The sequence below is a fragment of the Suillus subaureus genome (assembly GCF_016647635.1).
Source record: "Suillus subaureus strain MN1 chromosome Unknown BJ212scaffold_4, whole genome shotgun sequence".
Classification (NCBI taxonomy): domain Eukaryota; kingdom Fungi; phylum Basidiomycota; class Agaricomycetes; order Boletales; family Suillaceae; genus Suillus; species Suillus subaureus.
This window is the reverse complement of record NW_024538560.1, coordinates 1,359,890-1,380,861: the sequence shown is the minus strand read 5'-3', so window position 1 is coordinate 1,380,861 and position 20,972 is coordinate 1,359,890. Positions and strand designations below refer to the sequence as shown.

At 42.9% G+C, this 20,972-nt stretch overlaps 7 protein-coding genes across 7 annotated transcripts; 5 read left to right on the top strand and 2 right to left on the bottom strand.

The window, feature by feature from the left end:
- Nucleotides 1-1,913: 1,913 nt before the first annotated feature.
- BJ212DRAFT_1262515 (uncharacterized protein) lies at nucleotides 1,914-2,108 on the top strand (the record flags this gene model as incomplete). The annotated part of the gene is made up of 1 exon (XM_041330273.1): nucleotides 1,914-2,108. One exon carries the CDS (start codon nucleotides 1,914-1,916, stop codon nucleotides 2,106-2,108), a length of 195 nt encoding a protein of 64 aa, XP_041197849.1.
- Nucleotides 2,109-2,434: 326 nt separating this feature from the next.
- Nucleotides 2,435-2,686, top strand: BJ212DRAFT_1261920 (uncharacterized protein; the record flags this gene model as incomplete). Its single annotated transcript, XM_041330225.1, has 1 exon — nucleotides 2,435-2,686. A coding segment is annotated over one exon (252 nt), but the record flags the coding sequence as incomplete, so codon positions are not given.
- A 569-nt stretch (nucleotides 2,687-3,255) lies between these two features.
- On the top strand, nucleotides 3,256-3,845 carry BJ212DRAFT_1476650 (uncharacterized protein; the record flags this gene model as incomplete). Its single annotated transcript, XM_041339404.1, has 3 exons — nucleotides 3,256-3,275; nucleotides 3,325-3,701; nucleotides 3,760-3,845. The coding sequence occupies 3 exons, from the start codon at nucleotides 3,256-3,258 to the stop codon at nucleotides 3,843-3,845; spliced, it is 483 nt and encodes a 160-aa protein (XP_041197847.1).
- Nucleotides 3,846-4,370: 525 nt separating this feature from the next.
- On the top strand, nucleotides 4,371-5,893 carry BJ212DRAFT_1476649 (uncharacterized protein; the record flags this gene model as incomplete). The annotated part of the gene is made up of 4 exons (XM_041339403.1): nucleotides 4,371-4,458; nucleotides 4,532-4,724; nucleotides 4,773-4,893; nucleotides 5,549-5,893. 4 exons carry the CDS (start codon nucleotides 4,371-4,373, stop codon nucleotides 5,891-5,893), a joined length of 747 nt encoding a protein of 248 aa, XP_041197846.1.
- A 2,778-nt stretch (nucleotides 5,894-8,671) lies between these two features.
- BJ212DRAFT_1476648 (uncharacterized protein) lies at nucleotides 8,672-9,010 on the top strand (the record flags this gene model as incomplete). The annotated part of the gene is made up of 1 exon (XM_041339402.1): nucleotides 8,672-9,010. The coding sequence occupies one exon, from the start codon at nucleotides 8,672-8,674 to the stop codon at nucleotides 9,008-9,010; it is 339 nt and encodes a 112-aa protein (XP_041197845.1).
- Nucleotides 9,011-13,402: 4,392 nt separating this feature from the next.
- On the bottom strand, nucleotides 13,403-13,957 carry BJ212DRAFT_1296335 (uncharacterized protein; the record flags this gene model as incomplete). The annotated part of the gene is made up of 2 exons (XM_041332422.1): nucleotides 13,403-13,652; nucleotides 13,716-13,957. The coding sequence occupies 2 exons, from the start codon at nucleotides 13,955-13,957 to the stop codon at nucleotides 13,403-13,405; spliced, it is 492 nt and encodes a 163-aa protein (XP_041197844.1).
- Nucleotides 13,958-18,703: 4,746 nt separating this feature from the next.
- BJ212DRAFT_1261817 (uncharacterized protein) lies at nucleotides 18,704-18,931 on the bottom strand (the record flags this gene model as incomplete). Its single annotated transcript, XM_041330212.1, has 1 exon — nucleotides 18,704-18,931. A coding segment is annotated over one exon (228 nt), but the record flags the coding sequence as incomplete, so codon positions are not given.
- Nucleotides 18,932-20,972: the final 2,041 nt, after the last annotated feature.

The following is a 20,972-nucleotide window of genomic DNA, read 5'->3' as shown; positions in this document are numbered from 1 at the left end:
CTGATTTCAGGATTTGTTACTTCCAGATCCGGACAAGTGGGAGCTGGTCCGGTCAGAGGCTGACTGCTTAGGAGGAGTGGATGAGGAGGGTTTGGTTTCGCGGGAGATCTCTCCCTTGCGTTCCCAATAATGGGCATCTATGGTTTGTGCGAGGGTCTTGTATTCCGGGAGGGTAGCAGGTTTTCCCATGTGGCTGATTTCGTCTTTGATATGAGCCGGAAGTCCATTATAGAATTGTCGGCGTAGGGCTCCATCACCCCATCTGCGGACTTGTGAGGCAAGCCGCTGGAACTCCACAATGTACTTATTGATGCGCTGTCCATCGCGCATATTGAGTTGCTTGAGCTGCATTTCTGCGTCTCCAGGAGGGGTCATGAGGTCCGAAATTGGTCTGGAGTTCAAGCATGAACTCGGAATAGTCATCCATCCAGTCCGGACGATCAGTATTCTTGTCAGAAAGGAGGTCTGGTTCAAACCATTCAAGGGCCATGCCTTTGAGATAGGATTGGGCAAAGTTGACCTTAGACCTTCCGGTATGGAAAGCATTGGGTTTGCTCTGGAAATTGAGTTCGCACTGGACAAAGAATGCTCGCAGTTTCCGGGGCTTGGTGCCATCAAAGACATCCGGCTCACAGACTTTGACCTTCAGGTCTTCGGAAAGGGTGGTGCGATGATTGTTTCAGGGCAAGGTTGTTGATAGCTCTGGATAGGAGTACCATGATGCAGTCCTGTGGATTCAGGCCATCGTTTTCATCGTCATCATCATCATCATCCGGATCATTGTCCAGATTTCCACCATTCCCATCCGGCGGATTTCCGCCAGGGGTATCATCATCATTATCATCATTGTCATCATCGTCCAGATCTCCTTTGCCCAGAGGAGCTAAGGCTGGGGTCCGTGTAGGGGTTTCCGGATGTTGACGACTCAGGAGTTCTGAGATGCTTCCAGCAGTAGCATGCTGGCTAACACAATGCTGAGAGAAGCTATTGAAGGTTTCGATGATAGGGGTAGAATCCCGGCGGGCGGAAACTAGTCATGCCGCTCGGAGAGGGTTTGTTGTTTTGGTAGGAGCCATGATAGATGTAAGTATACTCGGAAAGGTGTGAGTTCGAATATACTGTTAAGGTCACATGCTCAAGGGGGTTGGATCACAAGGGCTTGGCCTCAGCTCATATGCTGTGCCCCTTTCCCAAGTATGTGCCCTTAATTTCTGGGGGCTAGAACAGTCGTCCAGAGTTTCCGGGATTTGACTAGGGCGGATAACGGACGTCCGGATCTGAAACGTGAGATAAATCTGAATGACGTCTGGATGTTACCTGGGCAAGCAGATAAGACTAATCTGGATGAAGTCTGGACTAGAAACTAACAGAGGATAGACTACCTTAAGGTAGAGTCGGAAATGTAGTCTAGGATGCAATCCTAAGACTCAGAATATGACAAGAGACTTATCTCAAGTCCAGAGGACACAGGAATGAGCAGGAACTAAGATGATATTTGAACTGGAGTATTTCTGAGAGTTACAGGAGGTTTATATACTGTAGGTATCATATAGGAATCAGTCAGCAAACATAAAGGCTATGTACAAAGCATATGCAAAGTCTATTAGTAAGTAGGACAGATCACAAATAATGAACACCGGAAATGAAATGTATGTAATGGATCAATAATCAAAAGGGAAACATGGTTAACCGGAGTCCGGAGACAGGGGCAGTCTAAATGGAGTTGGGCACTGATATAGGGTTTGGATTCCGGAAGGGAGATAAAGATAGATCAGATCATTTGAGATCTGGATATCTGGAGAAGCAGATTTAGAGTTGAGAGTCCGGAATGGCATATGACAGGCGGGAGACTCACCTACAAGGTGAGTATCCAGGTACTCAAAAACATCAAGACACTGACCCGGTTTATAGCCATGACAGCCAACGAACACCAAGTTCTGGAAGCTCTCAGAGATCCCCCAACCTTTCCACCTAACATCAATGAGGACTCCGAAGATTTCAATATCAGTGATATATGTGATGGTACCGACACACTCCCTATTAGCCATGCTGGGGGAGAGTTTGGAGACCTTGCGAGAGGTGTTCTTGGTGAGGTTTGGAGATTGTAAGTGTGTGTTCATAGACCAACAGTAATTGACATGTACATCAGAAAAGGTTGAGATGGTCCTCACAAGGTTCAACATGTTGACAATCGCATGTGGCATGATCATGTTCTACAGAGAAATGTTGCTTTCAATGAGCAAATACAAGGGATGACTGAAGCATACCTTATATAGAGCCTGGAGAAATCACAGAAAGGCTTTAAAAATTTTTTGGATCACCTACACAGCAAAGGGACTGATGATGTTAATGGTGGTCAATGGCCAGTAACTGTAGTAGACACATTATGTGAGTCACTAGTTGGCGGTTTTGATGCTGATGTGAACAGTGAACAGTCACTGAGAAATTCATACTCAAAATATCATCGACCGACACTACCATTGCTTCTGTGCTCATTTGTCAAGGTGTCATGCCTTGCTCCCCAATATCGCCTGTCATGGGCATAACATTAGAAGCCCTTGAATTATATTGGGTGGCACACCTCAGGAGCCCTCACTTAGTGATTCAAGCTTTTATCAAGACTATATGTGATTTACTTGGGGTATGTTTAAGTTCTCACTTCAAGTTCTATTGTGCAACATGCTAAATACAGACAGGTTGAATTCCAATGGCACCTCTCATGTCAATTTTTGATTGCACTTGACTTATACCTTCAAATCAGATGGGTCATAGCTTCACTTGTAGCTGAATCGCTCCAATGCAACTTACCTGACTGGTGCCTCAAACACGCATGTCTGGCATGCACTTACATGCTAACTGACGAAAACCAGCTACACTTCAAGATTCTATATGCTATGGATGGGAACAATTCATTAAAACATATTCTACAATGCTCACTCAATGACAACAATGACTCTCTTGGTGTATTGGCTGAGCTTCCCACTGGCCAGCTATTTGTTAGTGACCATTATTTATCTTGTAACTTCATAGATGAGTTTGCACAGGATACCCCATTGGCTACAGGAAATGATGTGAGTGATTGATGCAGAGCTTCTGTAGAAACAACTAACACAATCAGCATCTGACAAACAACTCATGTGAAGGCCAGTGGCAAAACATGGATGATGTGAGACTAAGAAATCATGGGGTATTTATGATGAAACTGGCATCTTTGTTGCTGTGTGCCGCCATGGCTTTTGTTTACTCATCACAGACATGGTGCAGAGCAGGGAGCTGTAAGTAATACATACTTTTGTTTTATGTTTCTGATTGGTGTTCTGATAGCACAAAGTACCCCCTGGCTGTTGTAGCCAAGCTACTAGATGCATTTGGTGACAGTCTGGGTGGTGGTTATGACATTGGCTGTCAATTTGAGACCACTCTCAATAACAGCTCTGTTGGACCCCTTGCGCGCTCATTCCATCATACTTGCCTGGTTGGTGCATTTCACAGACATGTGTACAGGCGAATATGTCAGCTTTCTTCATTGACAACCTATGTCAAAGGTCTTGGGATCGAAGACCTGGAGACTTGTGAGCAGATGTTTTCAAAGTCAAATTCCCTGGCCTTGGCTCTATGGTATACTAGTGTCTTCCACCATCAGCAGGCTATTGATTCATACTTTGAGCATAATGACGAGCTTGAAATATATGGGAACCTTAGTATGTCAGTCTCTTTATCATATATGAGTGCTCGCTGACATAATTATTTGGTGGTTAGCAAATTTCTTGTACAATAACTATAAGTGTCATATGCCATTCTGGACTCTCAACTCTAAATCTGCTTCTCCAGATATCTGGATCTGAGATCCGGATCTCAAATGATCTGATCTATCTTTATCTTCCTTCTGGAATCTAAACCCTATATCAGCGCCCAACCCCATTTAGACTTCCCCTGTCTCTGGACTCCAGTTAACCATGTTTCCCTTCTGATTATTGATCCTGTTACATACATTTCATTTCCTGGTGTTCATTATTTGTGATCTGTCCTACTTACTAATAGACTTTGCATATGCTTCATACATAGCCTTTATGTTTGCTGATTGATTCCTATATGATACCTACAGTATATAAACCTCCTGTAACTCTCAGAAATACTCCAGTTTGAATATCATCTTAGTTCCTGCTCATTCCTGTGTCCTCTGGACTTGAGATAAGTCTCTTGTCATATTCTGAGTCTTAGGATTGCATCCTAGGCTACATTTCCGACTCTACCTTAAGGTAGTCTATCCTCTGTTAGTTTCTAGTCTGGACTTCATCCAGATTAGTCTTATCTGCTTGCCCAGGTAACATCCAGATGTCTGTCAGATTTATCTCATGTTTCAGATCTGGATGTCCATTGTCCGCCCTAGTCAAATCCCAGAAACTCTGGATGACTGTTCTAGCCCCCAGAAATTAAGGGCACATACTTGGGAAAGGGGTACAGCGTACGAGCTGAGGCCAAGCCCTTGTGATCTGACCCCCTTGAGCATGCAACCTTAACAATAAGCAAGCTCTTGAGATTCTGGCAAATGGCAAAACTGTCCTACCGAAGGTTATGCAAGACCTTGGAGTCAAGGACATGAGTGTTTTCAAACATTGGCTTGAACAAGAGAAAATTTACCTTAAGGGTCTGGCACGAGAGCCCAAAGAAGAGACACTTCAGATGGAATACTGGCAGTCATTAGTGAATCTCAGTGCAAGCGGGTAAGTTTTACTTTGACGTATCTCATTGTTACTGATACCCTCAAACAGTGTCACTCTTGATGCAGCAATGAACATGTTCAGAATACCTTCTCAGCCTAACAATCTACCATATGATGCAGATACTGGAAGTACATACGAAATTGAGAGCATGCAGCGCCATGCTCTCGAGGTCTATGACAGAAATTTAAAGTTAGTTCAAGCTTTAGAAAGTAAACTCAGGATCATCACTCACTGGGTTCTGGATGATGGAGAGTGGCAGAGGGTGGGGAGGCTCGTAGCCAATAGGAAGTATCAACATGCGCTGGACCATCTAGAAGGTTTGGTTGTTGCTTGTATATTTGAACTTTTGAAGATGAACAGGGCGGGGACAGGTGAGTTTAAGTTAGGCTTGACTTGTTTCAGCTGATTACATCTATATTTGAGGTTACAAACTATGAAAACACATTGCAAAGGCTTTGCAGATGCACTCCACTGCCATCAGATCTGCCCTGAACACATACAACAACCTTGCTAGTGCAGTGTATCCCCCCTGGAAAATGCTGAAGTGGGAGGAGGTTGTGGAGTATGCCTTTCTCGCTGACTTCAAGCTGCTACAACACATGCGCTCTGATATCTCTCAACTGCCTTGCTCTTCACCAGCAGCTCAGAGTGGGATGGATCTTCATTTCAAGATGTGCTGAGCACATGAGGAGATTTGTCATCTGGATATTGAGATTCGCCATTTCATGACCTATATATGAGATGAAGACAAGTATCTGTGGGTGTGTGAAGATCGACTAACAGTTGCTAACCCTGCCCTTGCCCATCAAATCGCTATACATCAGAATGTTCAAGGCTGGTTCAACTTACGCCATATGAAGCGGCTTCATGATATCTCACAGCTCCCTGGTTTCACTGGTACACTCATCCCTGGTCTAAGTGCTTGCACCAGTGTCAGAGAGAGTGCTAGCGTGCCAGATCCTTGGATTCCTGCCAATATGTTTGCTGCTAATACACCTGTACACAGGCCACCATCTTCTGTAGGCACAGATACTCAAGAGGACCTAGATGAAGAGGAGGTGGCAGAGGAGGTGGCAGAGGAAGCCTTGAGGAGTTTGCAGCATATCATCCTCATCACTGATGACTTCTTGCAGCTTCAGGTTCTTGATGATGGTGAGGTGGAGGAATAGTCTAGTTTAGCCATTATACTGCTGCAATGTACTTCACTCATTATGCTTACTGTCAAAACACACCTCTGATATGTCTGAATATTGTGCTCATCATGTATGACAGCAAGCATGAAGGTTCACATGGCAGGCGCAGAATAGCCAACATCAGGAACATTACCTGCATTAGAGCCAATGTCTCACGCCAGCTTACATAGGGCTACAGCTGTTTGCTTTTATTATAAGTCAGTCTTTAACCAAGAGATATTGGAGGAGGCTTAGAAACGCTGTAAGTCCGTCATTTTAGACGTGCTAACCCTATCCATAATCACGTCTAATTAGAGGCAGTACGTGGGAGTCACAGGTGGTTTTAAGATAATATAATACCCAAGTGCACATACATCAGTGGTTTGGTAGTGGTGGCTCTGATGGCTCTGGTGAGAGGGGGGGACTGAATGGACTCCCAGGCTATTGCCAGGAGTAACAGCAGGAATGAGAGTTGACAAATGGGTAAAACTTCCCTGTAAATTTTTTTCTTCATGCACTGTGGGTCTCAGGAGTGCCAAAGACCTTGCTGGATATCCATTTATCCAATTGGGGGGAATGTTTGTTGAGGATTAGACTGAACTAGATCGCATCACACGCAAACCCAATAGACCCACTGACTCCTGAGGCTCATGCAATTATGTTGATTGGGTGGCAGGATTGAAATCTGATGTGATGGTAAGTAGTGATAATGGTCACCAACTTGAAATGGGTGGAATGTTCCTGCAAGAATTTGTCAGACACTGTGGACCACCAAAAAGACCTTATCCTTGTTGGATGTTCACTTAGCCATAGATGTCAAAGAAAAGAACAGTGATAATCAGGGTGGAAGTCTGTCACTTGTGAAATTTGAATGGATCCAGTCATGATACAATTGTGCTTGTTGGGGAGAGTACAGTGGAGGGAAGGATGGCGACATTGAAATCTGAAGATCCGGTGCATAATGGTAGTGATGCAGAAGCTAAATAGGTTGTTTCGTGAAGCAGCATGCCACACCGAACAGGTGAAATTTTACTGCAATAATTTGTTCCTCGTTTAAATACTGGAGTGGAAGGCCAAAAAAAATGAAGAGTGATGATTTGGATGCTCGCATATCAAGATATGAGGATGGACATTTGACTCACTGAAGTCACAATTCTGCTCACTGGGGAATTCAGTGGCACTGTGGATGAGGATAGTGGCTCTGAAATCTGATGGCATCATGTTAGTGATACAGATAATCTGCGAATTTGACTCTATCAGTGATATCACGCACTGAAAAAAGGAGGTTGTGATTATGCTTGTTGGTGAAATCACGATGGCAGCAGTGGATGATGTTGAGAATTGAGGCTGAAGTGTGATTGATGCATGAATGATGATGCAGTTGTAAGATAGACCACTGTCATACATAGCTTGATCATGTGATCAGAATCATGACATTTCGTGACAAAAGTGTGAGAATTGCATCTCACCCTTCAAATTGTCTTTGATCACCAAAGTAAAACCCAGGAAAGTTGACTTAAGTATATCCCCAGAGGACCTAGGTTTTATAATTAGAGTATGTCTCAAATTGAGAGCAGAGATAGCTTTTTTGTACTTGTTCTATGATTCATTGTGCTTTGTCAGCAACTTGACATATAGATCCACTTGAGTAGACGGAACCAAGTACACTACCTCTCTGCTATGCTGAAATAGAAATTGTGCAATGTTGCAAACCTTGGAAGTTGGGCAAAGTCACTTGGTCACTCAGAGGACAAAGAGAATGTAAGAATGTTGTTTAAAGCAGCCTACAGGAATACTAACACAATGGCCCCAGAGTCCACCAAAAATTGATGTGTCTACTCCATCCAGTCCAAAGAAGAAAAAGAAAAAGAGAGCAAACATTACCACAGTACTACAGGATCCTCCTCCCTTTGTGCTACAAATACCAGAGTGCTTCACCAAGACTCAAAGAAAATTCCCTTGAGTCTGAGCCAAAGCATCCAAGTAGAATAGATATTGCAATGGGGCTTTACAAGCCCTCACCCACTGTTGAGGAGGCACACCTAGCCTTCAATGACATCAAGAGGATTCTTAGACCACCAAAGAAGACTGCTGGTTACAAAGACCCTGAGCTTGACTCAGTCTTTCATTGCTAACTTAAAGGAATGAAGCAATTCTTATGGGCCTATGTTGACCCTCAGTCTTTGGCATATGGAAAGTGGACAATGGCATCATTACTTACTGCAAAGGCTGTAGAATGGAAGTCTGCACACTCATGAGTACTCCATGAATGAGTACATGCCTTTATTGCAGATCATGGGGACCTCCCATTTAATATCTATGGGACATGGAATGAGTCATTACTTGACAAAGATGAGGAACTTGCACAGGAAATACACATACATCTACAAGGAGTTGGAAGATACATGAAGGCTATGGACATTATTGACTTCCTTGATACACCAGAAATATGAAAACAGAGTGGACTTACAAAGTGAATTAGTCTTGCGACTGCCCAGTGATGGATGAAAAGGCTCAAGTACCGCTGGACAAAAGACCCAAAAGGTCAATTTGTTAATGGTCACAAGAGATGATGTTGTGGCTTACCAGCAGAAAATTTTCTTGCCTGCATGGGCAGCAATCAAGGAGAAGACTTGAGATTGGTCTTGTCACAAGCAAGATGGAGACTACTCTCATCCTGAAGAAAAGAAGACTGTCATATGGTGGCATGACAAGTCCACATTCTATGCAAATGACTGTTGCAAGACACGATGGGTCCACAAAAGCAAAACAGCCATGCCCTATGTGAAGGAGGAGGGACCATCACAGATGATTGGGGATCTTGTTTCTGCTGATTATGGGTGGTCGTGGTCACCTGATGGAAAAGAGGAGGCTCACATCTTCTTCAAAGCAGGAAAAAATTGTGAAGGGTACTTCATGAACCAGGACATCCTTGAGCAAGCTGAAAGGTCAATGGATATTCTAGAGAAGTACTACACCAATGAAAACCATGTTCTCATATTCAATAATGCTACGACTCACTTAAAACATGCAGATGGAGCTCTCTCTGCAAGAAATATGCTGAAGGGAATATCAAAGGTGGGAAACAATTGGGGTATGGAGGTTAATGTTTGAGATACAGCTGGCAAACAAGTTTACACTGCAGATGGCAAGCTGATGAAAGAAAAAATTTGAATGGATGATGCAACTTTTGTGGACAGCTCAAAACAGTCACTTTATTTTGATGGAGATACTGGACCAAAAGCAGGCCTCTTCAAAGGAATGGCTGTAATCTTGTATGAGTGAGGCCTTATTCAAGAATTTAAACTGTGGGCACAGTGGAAGGACTTCAAATATGTGAAGGGAGCAACAAATTGCTGTTGTCATCAGGTGCTGTACAATCAGTCAGATTTCATTGCTGTCAAGTTGAATCTTGAGAGGACATGCAAAGCAAGAGGGTTTTCAGTGTTATTCCTTCCAAAGTTTCACTGTGAACTTAACTTCATTGAACAGTGCTGGGGATATGCAAAATGAGTTTATTGTCAATATCCTGCATCATTGAAAGAAGCAGACCTTGAATGGAATGTTCTCTCAGCTCTTGAATCAGTGCTGCTTGATAGTATGTGCCAGTGCATTCATTATTAAAATCTTACATTAAAATGTTCACACCAATCAGGTTTTCAATATGAGCCTGGCGGTTCATGGATGCATATTATAAAGGATTGAATGGGAAACAAGCTACATGGGCCTCAAAAAAATACAAAGGCCACCGAGTACTGCCAGATAATATTTTGCATGATCTCAATGTATGATAGCAACTTGATAGCAGCTGTCAATAGTAAAATGTAACATAATGTCACAGTTGGCCACTGTCATATCCCACAATCTGGACCCACATTCCATCATATTCCCACGCCTTCTGAGCCTACATCTGGACCCCACTTCATATTCAACTCATTCCCAGATCCCCTTCCACTGTGTGCTCCACACCTCAGCAGGATCAACTCTGCTCTAGATTTACCCCTGAGCTCCAGATCATCAGATCTCTACTGCTAGCCTGATCCATACCCCCCTGTCCCATCCACCCTATGCACACTCCATCCAGCAAGACATCCAGACTTCACCTTGTCTTGGATTCTGGACTATATCCACCTCCTCATATCCTGGTCCTGTATCCACCTCATCTTCTGGATCCTCAGATCTCTGGACCTCCAGATATCAACCATAACTATCTCTGGATGTATTCCTGCCCTCTGTCCGATATCCTGTACCTATCCCCATTTAGACATCTCTGTCTTTCTGGCTTTCAGTTACCTCTTGTTCTGTCTTGCTTATTGATCCTTGTACAAGTCTTCATCTCCAAGTTCATTTACTTATGTTCTGTCTTACTTACTAATGTGTTTCCACATGCTCATACATAGCCTTGCTCCTTGGCTTACTGATCCCCTCAGATATTCTGCAGTATATAACCCCTGTAGATATGCCTGTAGTTTCCTTAGTTTGAATATCATCTTAGATCTGTCCTCATCATCTTAGACTTTGCTCTACTTGCCCAATCCTCTCTTGGACTTTGGTCCACCTAAGTCTGTCCTATTCATCAGGCCTAGGGATTAATTCCCTAGGCTGGAGCTTTGCTTTTCTGGCACTTACCCTCTTTCTGGACTTAGGTCCAATCCCTGTCTTTCCAACTCTACCTTAGGGTAGTCTACCTCTGTTTGTGTCTATATTGGACTCTGTCCAATATAGCCCCTATTCCTTCCAGACCTCCAGGTGTCCTGTCCTTTGGACATCCTGCCCTCTGTATCCTCCATACCTTCAGACATCCTGTCCTCCTGTCCTCCTGTCCTCTGGACCTCCTATCCTTCCATCCTGTTTCCTGTAGAAGTATTACTTGCAGTGGGAACTCTCCTGTGCTCCTCTGGACATTTCCCATGCTCCTCTGGAAGTCCTCTGGACTTCATTGGACCATCTTTGGACTTCCTCTGAAATGAAGGGCACATACTCAGGTAAGGGACACAGCATACAAGCTGAGGCCAAGCCCCTCTGAGTCAGTCTCTCTCTCCTTTGAGCAAACCAGTTCTTAACACATCCATAGTCAGTTACTGTTCTAGATGAACATGTGCATTGGCCAGTAATGAAGCAGCACCAGCCCCAGATTCACTTGAAAATACAGTGGCTCAAAAAACTGTCCACATGTTTTGACATTTTTCACTATCTATGATATTGTGTGAGAACAAACAAATGCCTCAAGGACATGCTTATAGCACATTGTAGTATGGCTTCAGGGCTTTCATTTGAGCCCTACACCGTGGGAATCGGTGGAGATATGGTGGAGACATAAGGCTCACAAAATGGTGACTCATGCAGACAGTTTTTTGACTCAAGTATTTTACAATAATAACCAGGTATTCTAGTATTTTGTATGACCTCCCTTGGCTTTAATTACTGCCTCTATCCTTCCAGGCATACTCTCAATTAATTTCTGGCAATCCTCAGCTGTGATCTTCCCCCATTCCACTGCTACTCTCTTCCAAAGCTCCCATACTCCTTTAGGGAGGTTTTCATAGGCTTGAAGCTTTTTCTTGAGTGTTTCCCAGAGATGTTCAATGACATTGACATCAGGAGACTGTGCTGGCCAGTCAAGAACATTGATGTTATGTTCTTCAAACCATTCCTTAGCTCTTCTGGATGTGTGCTTGGGATCATTATCCTGTTGGAAAATGATATCTTCTTCATCAATCCCTGATTCTGCCAAGCTAGGCAGCAAGTGGTCATTTAAAATGTCCACATACTGCTCAGCATTCATCTTCTCCTCAACCTCAGCAAGCATTCCCACACCATTCCATCCCATACAGCCCCATACCATTAAAGAACCTCCTCCAAACTTGACAGTCCCATTAACCTCTCTGTCTGTTAGGCCATCTCCCTTCTTTTTCCATACATATACCTTCCCATCTGACCCAATCCTATTGATTTTGGTCTCATCTGACCATATAACATGCTTCCAGTCCTCTACAGTCCAGTGTTGATGAGCTAAGGCAAAGGCTAGTCTTCTCTGCCTATGTTTGAGGAAGAGAAGAGGCTTTTTCTTCTTTGTTACTGCCTTGAGATGAGCTGCCTTGAGAACATTCCTCACAGTTTGTGAAGAGACAGGGGTAGTGATGGTGGAATTGATATAATGGGTGGCTTGGACAGCATTATCAGCCTTTCCTGTAGTGATATGTTGGATAATAGCCCTTTTGTCAGTAGAGGTAAGCTTGGATGGATGTCCTCCACAAGAGTTTTCCTTGTCTGGGTGGCTTTCTTTAATAAACTTGGCCACAGTGGACTTGCATACTCCAGTTCTAGAGGAAATTTGGCAAGCAGAGAGGCCAGCATAAGACAGAGAGAGGATATTATCTCTTTGAGCAGAGGAGATGGCTTTCATGGTGATTATGACTATGATACATGAGATATTCTGGTTTATATAGTTAGATATAGTCATAAAATAACATAATGACACCACTTCATAATTTATATAATAGTGGCATGATTTTTGTGGTGTCATAAATAATGATTTATATAGTTTTAATATATACTCAAAAAACTGTCCACATGAGTCATCATTTTATAAGCCTTATGTCTCCACCATATCTCCGCCGATTCCCACGGTGTAGGGGTCAAATGAAAGCCCTGAAGCCATACTACAATGTGCTATAAGCATGTCCTTGAGGCATTTGTTCATTCTCACACAATATCATAGATAGTGAAAAATGTCAAAACATGTGGACAGTTTTTTGAGCCACTGTATTGTACCAGGTGTGGCTTGCATGCCTTCATAAACAGCAAGAAAATATTCTGCCAGTATTCAATGATGTCAGGATGATCATGACCATCGAAATATAGGCCTTTCTTGTGTGAGATATATTGGAAACCTTTGAAGCGCATCCAACGATGAGCAGTGCTCAATGAAACACCACATGCAACTTTCATATGGATGTGGGGAAAGAGTTCCAACTCCAGGTACTTCTTCAAACCTTTCAGCATCTCTTCATCAACCATGTGCTGCAAGTACTTGCTGGCTGCGCTGTGAATCAACTTCCCACTGGCAAATTGGGCGAGCTTTTCGGGATTAACAGCCCATTTGTTGGACTGAAGATAAGTCCTGCACTCTCCAGAGATGTCAGGGTCACTGAGGAGTGAGTATACCTTGGTGTGGCACCTGCAATGAGATTTTGGCAGCTCATGTGAGTTCACCCAGGCCTGAGTCTAGCTGTGGAGCTGCCTTCCACCCCATCCTGATGCAAAGCCATGTGATTCTGCAGCATGCTGGGATGCATCAGTGAAATTGTGTCCATTACAAACAACCAGAGCAAGATGACTTTGGACAGTGTGGGCTCATTTTGCTTGGAGCCCATGAATCCCTCCCACAAATTGAGTCTTTTTTGACAAAATGACCTTTTCAATGTCTCATAATGCTGCTGCAAGGTCATCAAGTTGCCACTTCTGCTTTTCAGCCCTTTCCACACAATATGGAACATCAAGTTTTCAACATTTCAGTGGTGGCACCATGGGATGGTGTGAAAATGACTCAGTGGACTCAGTGGTATCTTCCTTGTCTTCAGTATCCATGGAGAGATCAGAGAGGTAGCCAAATATGTGAGCCAGGCTTTCATGAGGAGCAGGGTTTCCAGCTGACTCAGAGTGTGTATGTGGCCATTTCTTGACAGTAGGCTTTGTGTGAGCCTTTGGGGCCTGTGCCACCCAGTTCCACATCATCAATACTTGTGGGTCATTGCTGTATCATCCAAGTCTGACTGTGAGGTTCAGGAGTCACAATAATGTTGTACTGGACACTCACGATTTTTTCACAGTGATACATTCCCTTTCACAGTCGCATGCAGCCTTCATGTTTTGCTGTGCTGTTTGAATTGAATTCCTGGTGTACCCCAAAGCCCTGTTGCTCTCCACTTTCTGCCAATCTTTCATTGTCATTTTCAAGGCTGCACTAACTTCTTCATATTTTGTCGGGCACCTTAGTGCCTCAACCTCAGCTCTTAGCACCATCAAATTCTGCTCCAGCTCTTCACCCTCAAATTCCATGACACTCTCATCACCATTAGATCAGTCTGAGTCAGAATCTGGTGCATAATTACTGTCTTTGGATTAGTAGCAGTTGATGCTGCTTTTGTAATCATACTCATTCTTTACATCATCATCATCGTGGCCCACTGGTTGAGCATCATTGGGTTCTGCTGGGTGGTGTTTCATGTGATGAAAGGCTCAAGCATGTGCAACTGCAGTTTTTTTGGCTTTTCTGGCCATGATGAATGGTCCTCGTAACAAGGGATTTATTTGGATTCACCATCACTAGGTACTGCATGAAACTGTCATATGCCATTCCAGACTCTCAACTCTAAATCTGCTTCTCCGGATATCCAGATCCGAGATCCGGATCTCAAATGATCTGATCTATCTTTATCTCCCTTCCGGAATCCAAACCCTATATCAGCGCCCAACTCCATTTATACTGCCCCTGTCTCCAGACTCCAGTTAACCATGTTTCCCTTTTGATTATTGATCCATTACATACATTTCATTTCCAGTGTTCATTATTTGTGGTCCATCCTACTTACTAATAGACTCTGCATATGCTTCGTACATAGCCTTTATGTTTGCTGACTGATTCCTATATGATACCTACAATATATAAACCTCCTGTAACTCTTGGAAATACTCCAGTTTGAATATCATCTTAGTTCCTGCTCATTCCTGTGTCCTCCAGACTCAAGATAAGTCTCTTGTCATATTCTGAGTCTTAGGATTGCATCCTAGACTACATTTCCGACTCTACCATAAAGGTAGTCCATCCTCTGTTAGTTTCTGGTCCGGACTTCATCTGGATTAGTCTTATCCGCTTGCCCAGGTAACATCCAGATGTCTGTCAGATTTATCTCATGTTTCAGATCCAGATGTCCATTATCTGCCCCAGTCAAAACCCGGAAACTCTGGATGACTGTTCTAGCCCCCAGAAATTAAGGGCTCATACTCAGGAAAGGGGCACAGTGTACGAGCTGAGGCCAAGCCCTTGTGATCCAACCCCCTTGAGCACACGACCTTAACAGAAACACATAGCTGTAACTTGACCATAGCTATGCTAATATCAAAGCTGCTCCTCCCGCCCCAGCCTAATTTGGACTTGGGGTTAGGGTTACGATTTTTTGTGTCAATTTGGTGCCTGCACAAAAGTAGTGGTGACTAAGTGACATGCACCATACATCAGCCCACCTGTATATATAATACATATTTCCCCGCCCCATCAGCCCACCTGTCTATCTAATATACCCTACATCAGCCCACCTGTCTATATAATAATATCTACCATACATCTCTCTTCAGCCCAGCTGTCTATAATATATGTCTATCCTACTATACATATTGCCCAGATAGGCCCACCCATCTCCATCAGTAATAATATTTTGTCTGGCCCATCCATCATCATCAAGGATATTTATAACATTAGCATAGATGGGCCTACCCATCCCCATCAGAAATAATATCCCTCCCAGCCCACCCGTCAACATCGAGAATATACAGTGGCTCAAAAAACTGTCCGCATGTTTTGACATTTTTCACTATCTATGATATTGTGTGAGAACGAACAAATGCCTCAAGGACATGGTTATACCACATTGTAGTATGGCTTCAGGGCTTTCATTTGAGCCCTACACCGTGGGAATCGGTGGAGATATGGTGGAGACATAAGGCTTACAAAATCATGACTCATGCGGACAGTTTTTTGAGCACATATTAAAACTATATAAATCATCATTTATGACACCATAACAATCATGCCACCATTAAATAAATTATAAAGTGGTGTCATTATGTCATTTTAAAACCATATCTAACTATACAAACCAAAAATTTCCATATGTCATGGTTATATTCACCATGAAAGCCAGCCCCCCTGCTCAAAGGGATAATATCCTCTCTCTTTCCTATTCTGGCCTCTCTGCTTGTCAAATTTCCTCTAGAACTGGAGTATCCAAGTCCACTGTGGCCAAGTTCATCAAAGAAAGTCACACAGACAAGGAAAACTTCTGTGAAGGGCATCCATCCAAGCTCACCTCTACTGATAGGAGGGCTATCATTCAACATATCACTACAGGAAAGGCTGATAATGCTGTCCAGGTCACCTATTACATCAATTCCACCATCACATTCCCTGTCTCTTCACACACTGTGAGAAACATTCTCAAGACAGCTCATCTCAGGTCAGTAACAAGGAAGAAAAGGCTCTCCTCTCTATCACACATATGCAGAGATGACTAACCTTTGCCTTAGCCCATCAGAATTGGATTACATGGACTGGAAGCATGTTATATGATCATATAAGACCACAATAAATAGGATTGGGTCAGATGGCAAGGTATATATGTGAAAAAAGAAGGGTGCTAGTCCTCTCTGCATATGTGTGATAGAGAGGAGAGCCTTTTCTTCCTTGTTACTGACCTGAGATGAGCTGTCTTGAGAATGTTTCTCACAGTGTGTGAAGAGACAGGGAATGTGATGGTGGAATTGATGTAATAGGTGACCTGGACAGCATTATCAGCCTTTCCTGTAGTGATATGTTGAATGATAGCCCTCCTATCAGTAGAGGTGAGCTTGGATGGATGCCCTTCACAGAAGTTTTCCTTGTCTGTGTGACTTTCTTTGATGAACTTGGCCACAGTGGACTTGGATACTCCAGTTCTAGAGGAAATTTGACAAGCAGAGAGGCCAGCATAAGACAGAGAGAGGATATTATCCCTTTGAGCAGAGGAGATGGCTTTCATGGTGAATATAACCATGACATATGGAAATTTTTGGTTTGTATAGTTAGATATGGTTTTAAAATGACATAATGACACCACTTTATAATTTATTTAATGGTGGCATGATTGTTACGGTGTCATAAATGATGATTTATATAGTTTTAATATGTGCTCAAAAAACTGTCTGCATGAGTCATGATTTTGTAAGCCTTATGTCTCCACCATATCTCCACCGATTCCCACGGTGTAGGGCTCAAATGAAAGCCCTGAAGCCATACTACAATGTGGTATAACCATGTCCTTGAGGCATTTGTTCGTTCTCACACAATATCATAGATAGTGAAAAATATCAAAACATGCGGACAGTTTTTTGAGCCACTGTACATAACATTGGCCCATAGTCCACTGGCCCATCTTATATGGGATATTATGTAGGTCAGGTGACCCATATAATACAGAGTTTGTCACTGAAGGGGCTCAGTCTCTCTAGTCCTATGCTTGACTAGACAGAAAATAAAGAATAGGTGCATACTATGCACAAAATTAGGTAGCAAATAATGCTAGATATTCCCCTGCCTTGATATACTAAAGGACTTATCAAAGGGAACTAGGTAGAAGCTGATTGGATTTCCCTGCCTAAATGCAAAGGGTTTAATCCAAGGAAGATGATATGATACAAGAGTAGATATTCCAGCAAAGGAATCTGTAGGCACAGATGATAAGGCTTGACTTGGTACTTCTAGTCCTCTGAAACTATATGTCAGATGCACACTAGACAGCACAGGTACAGTCAAGAAAAGAATAAATGATCTCAGAGCAAGTAAACCAAATATACTTGGTCTGCACTTCCTGGCTAACACAAAGAGTGTCAATGTCAGAGAAAGTGGAAGAATTGGAGTGTTCTTTTAAACAGTAAAAGAAGTTCTTATTTTTATGGGTGGAGAAGAGCTCTCCTTAAATACATGAGATGGGAGAAACTGTATAGTACCAAGAAATAAGGTTGGAAAGAGAAGTGACATCAGAATTGCATCATAAATGACCTCATTGTGGAGCAAAGTGGAGCAAAAGTGGAGCCAAGTGGAGCAGAACATTCTAGCATCCAATGACATCATATCCTGCAGGTACATTTTGTGGAGTCTCTGGAAGGTCAAAGAATCAAGTAGGTAAAGAAATGAAAGAAAAATAAAGTAGAATAAATCATAAGACAGAACAAATCAAAACACTGGCTTTTTAGATAGGGTTTTGGTAGGCTTTTATCTTTTCTCCTTGGTTATTTCTAGTCAAAGTAAATAAGCCAAAAAATAGGCAATAACCTAAGCTTTTGTATGACTATCAACTTGGACTAGGTCAATATATGATTTCTTCATCATATTTAACTTTTCTTCAACACACCATGTTTTTGCATGATTGGAGCATGCAAAGTGAAATATTGCACTTGAGTCTGTACTCAAAGTACATTTTGTGTAGTCTGAGGACTAAGCTAACAGACTATGGAAATGTGGGATGATATGTCATATACATGTTCTGCATGATTCCCAAATCATGCAGGACAGCATACTCACTGGGGTCCAATGAGTTTAATGGTTTTTACATGTTACTCCCAGGTTTTGGCACAGTTGTCATTTTTTCTGATGGAGAAAAGTCCAGGGAGAAGATTTACCAAAACTGTCACCAGTTGTGATTTTCACTTGCAATGCATCATGCATGCCTGCCTAGAAGTCTCAGAGATTTTTTAAGTTATTCTAGTGAAAGTGATACAAGTCAAGGTGAGCTGCATCCAATCATCATAAACTGTTCTGTACCACCTAGCATTGACATGCTGAGCTTTGCTGAAAGCTGGTGCTGGACACCCTACATCAGGAAAAAGGTCAAGTACCATTTGCACCCACTAACACAATATATTGCTATGTAGTTCCAGTTGCACAACATAGCAACCATGTATGGTACATATCACTACATGGCACTATGTATCATCTGAGCTCATGATCATAGCAACATAGCTGACAATGAAAAAAAAAAAAGATCATGAGAGTCACTCAAATAATTCTAAGTCAATGTACTGGTTAAGATAAAACTGTTCTACCTCATCAACAATTCCCTCGCAAGAAAAACACAGAATCAGATGGCATGGCCAAAGGAGTATATCAGCAGGTAGAACTGCAGCATTTGGGCCATGCTGATGTAACAATCTAACAAGCTGGAAGGTCTGCAAATCATTATCAAATGTTTGCAGCGGCCAAAACCAATGAACATAAAGGAGGGGGTGCAGCAATTTGCCAAAACACAGAGGGTGAATATAACCTTGATCTCTCCCACATGAAGCCCTGAGTCCAGTCAGAAGACTTGTTAATATGAGACCACACTACTCACCTGATATACCCTTGCCTGTGTATAATCCTTGTTGTTCAATGAATAGTGTGCTGTCAAATCTTACAGGCACTGGTGACTTTCTTGCATCCTTGGATGCCACAACTGGCAATGTATGGATTTTGAAGAAACATTTTGAATTGCTGATGTGCAGGCAAGCAGGTGAGAGGACTGCCAGATATTTGTAGATGTTAATGCACTCCTGTGGAATTAACTTGCTATGTGACCAGATTGAAGATGGGATGTGCTTGTGGATGAACATTTCAAGAGCTGTGATAAATAGTGAGGCACCATGGTGTTCAATCAAGTGTTGAATTGGTGTGTTGGGAAGGTGGCAAGTCTTGGGGAGATAGTAGCCATGTGTGGCTGTCACCATCATGAAGTGGTGTATCTGATGAGGCAAGTCATTAAACAGAGGCTCTTGGGTAGTGAGCTCATCAGGAGGGTCCAAATCTGATGTGGATAACACAACTTGGCTAGATAGTTGTTAAGATACCTAGCCAATATATGTCTACTAGTCCTGCCTAGCTGCTACACTTGTAAGCAAGAATGTTCAACCCAAGGGATCTGCTGTCTAGTCAAGTTCAATAACCAGTACTATGCAAAAGGGTTGAAAGTCCAAAGGTCAGGGATCAAGTCTGAAGGTAATGGGTGAAGTCCAATGTGCAGGAAATTGGGTCTGCAGGTGCAGAGATGTGGAGATGGCAGGAGAGTAAGGGAAAGGAAGGGAAAGTATTAGGACTAGCTTGGAGATGTCAAGGAAGGTCAAGTGATTGAGTGACACTTGTGTCGGGTCAAAGAGAGCAGGTAAACAGGTATATTGGCAAGGGTAACTCTAAGGACAGGTATGAGGTGACCAGTATTGGGGATTTCTCCCTCCTACTCAGTGGTGATTGTAATTCTGGTCGCCCAACCCTATATAACTAACTATGTGAAAGTCCAGAGTCCATAGGCAAAAGCAGTAGCAAAAACACAGGTCTGATAATATGTAGGTAAAAGGCCATGAGGTACTGTGGCCAGTGGGAATTCATGTAATAATGCTGTCTACTCAATCAGTAATGGGAAATAACTGACTATGCACCAGTGGGATTAAGCAGGACTGGACTGGACATGGTAGGGCAAGTGCGTGGGATCTCTGAGCAGGTCCAATGCATCGGAGATGCAGAGATGGCAGGAAAGCATTGGAGATGGGTAGGAGATGTGCATACTGAGTGGGGATTGCAGAATTGGGTCCTAGCAGCCCAGCCTGAACATGATTGTCACACCAAGTCACTGATGTCTGAACCATGTTCACTTAAATCTGGCACAGCCTCCTCAGCCTTGGCACATCAAGAAGCCCACCACTGCAAGTATGCATCTTGAATATGTAGAGATTCTTGCTGTTGAAGCCAGCTGGTCATTTGTATAACATAGTCATGTTGGTTGCTCGCACAGTAAGTATGTTTAGCAAAGTCGATGTGCAATTGTTCTGGAAGCTTGGTATTGAATCCATCTGCACTTCTGAACAGACAAATAGACTCAGTGTAGTGAACCATTGAATGGATCTTTGGAATGTTAAAGTGCTCCCACACTCCTAGCTTGACAAACACTTCCTTATTGATATGGAATAAGGTGAGTGTGGCTTGCATGTGAGTCAGTGTATGTTCCATGTGTGACTGAAACTGGGTGTAGTAAACAAAGTCCAACACAGCACACACTGCCACAATCACCCTGTTGTTAACTGCTCCTGCAATTACACTGAGGAACACATGCTGCAGTTCCCTAAAATTAGCTCTGGTCCATTGTTTTCATTTCAATATGCCCTTCTTGAAATGCCACAGGCCTGCATATGAAGTCATTGACTTGAAACATGCATCCAGTGCATCCTTTCCAATGATGTCCATGCACTAACTAACAATATGATCTTTAAAGACACCCTGTGCAACTGGTGTAGG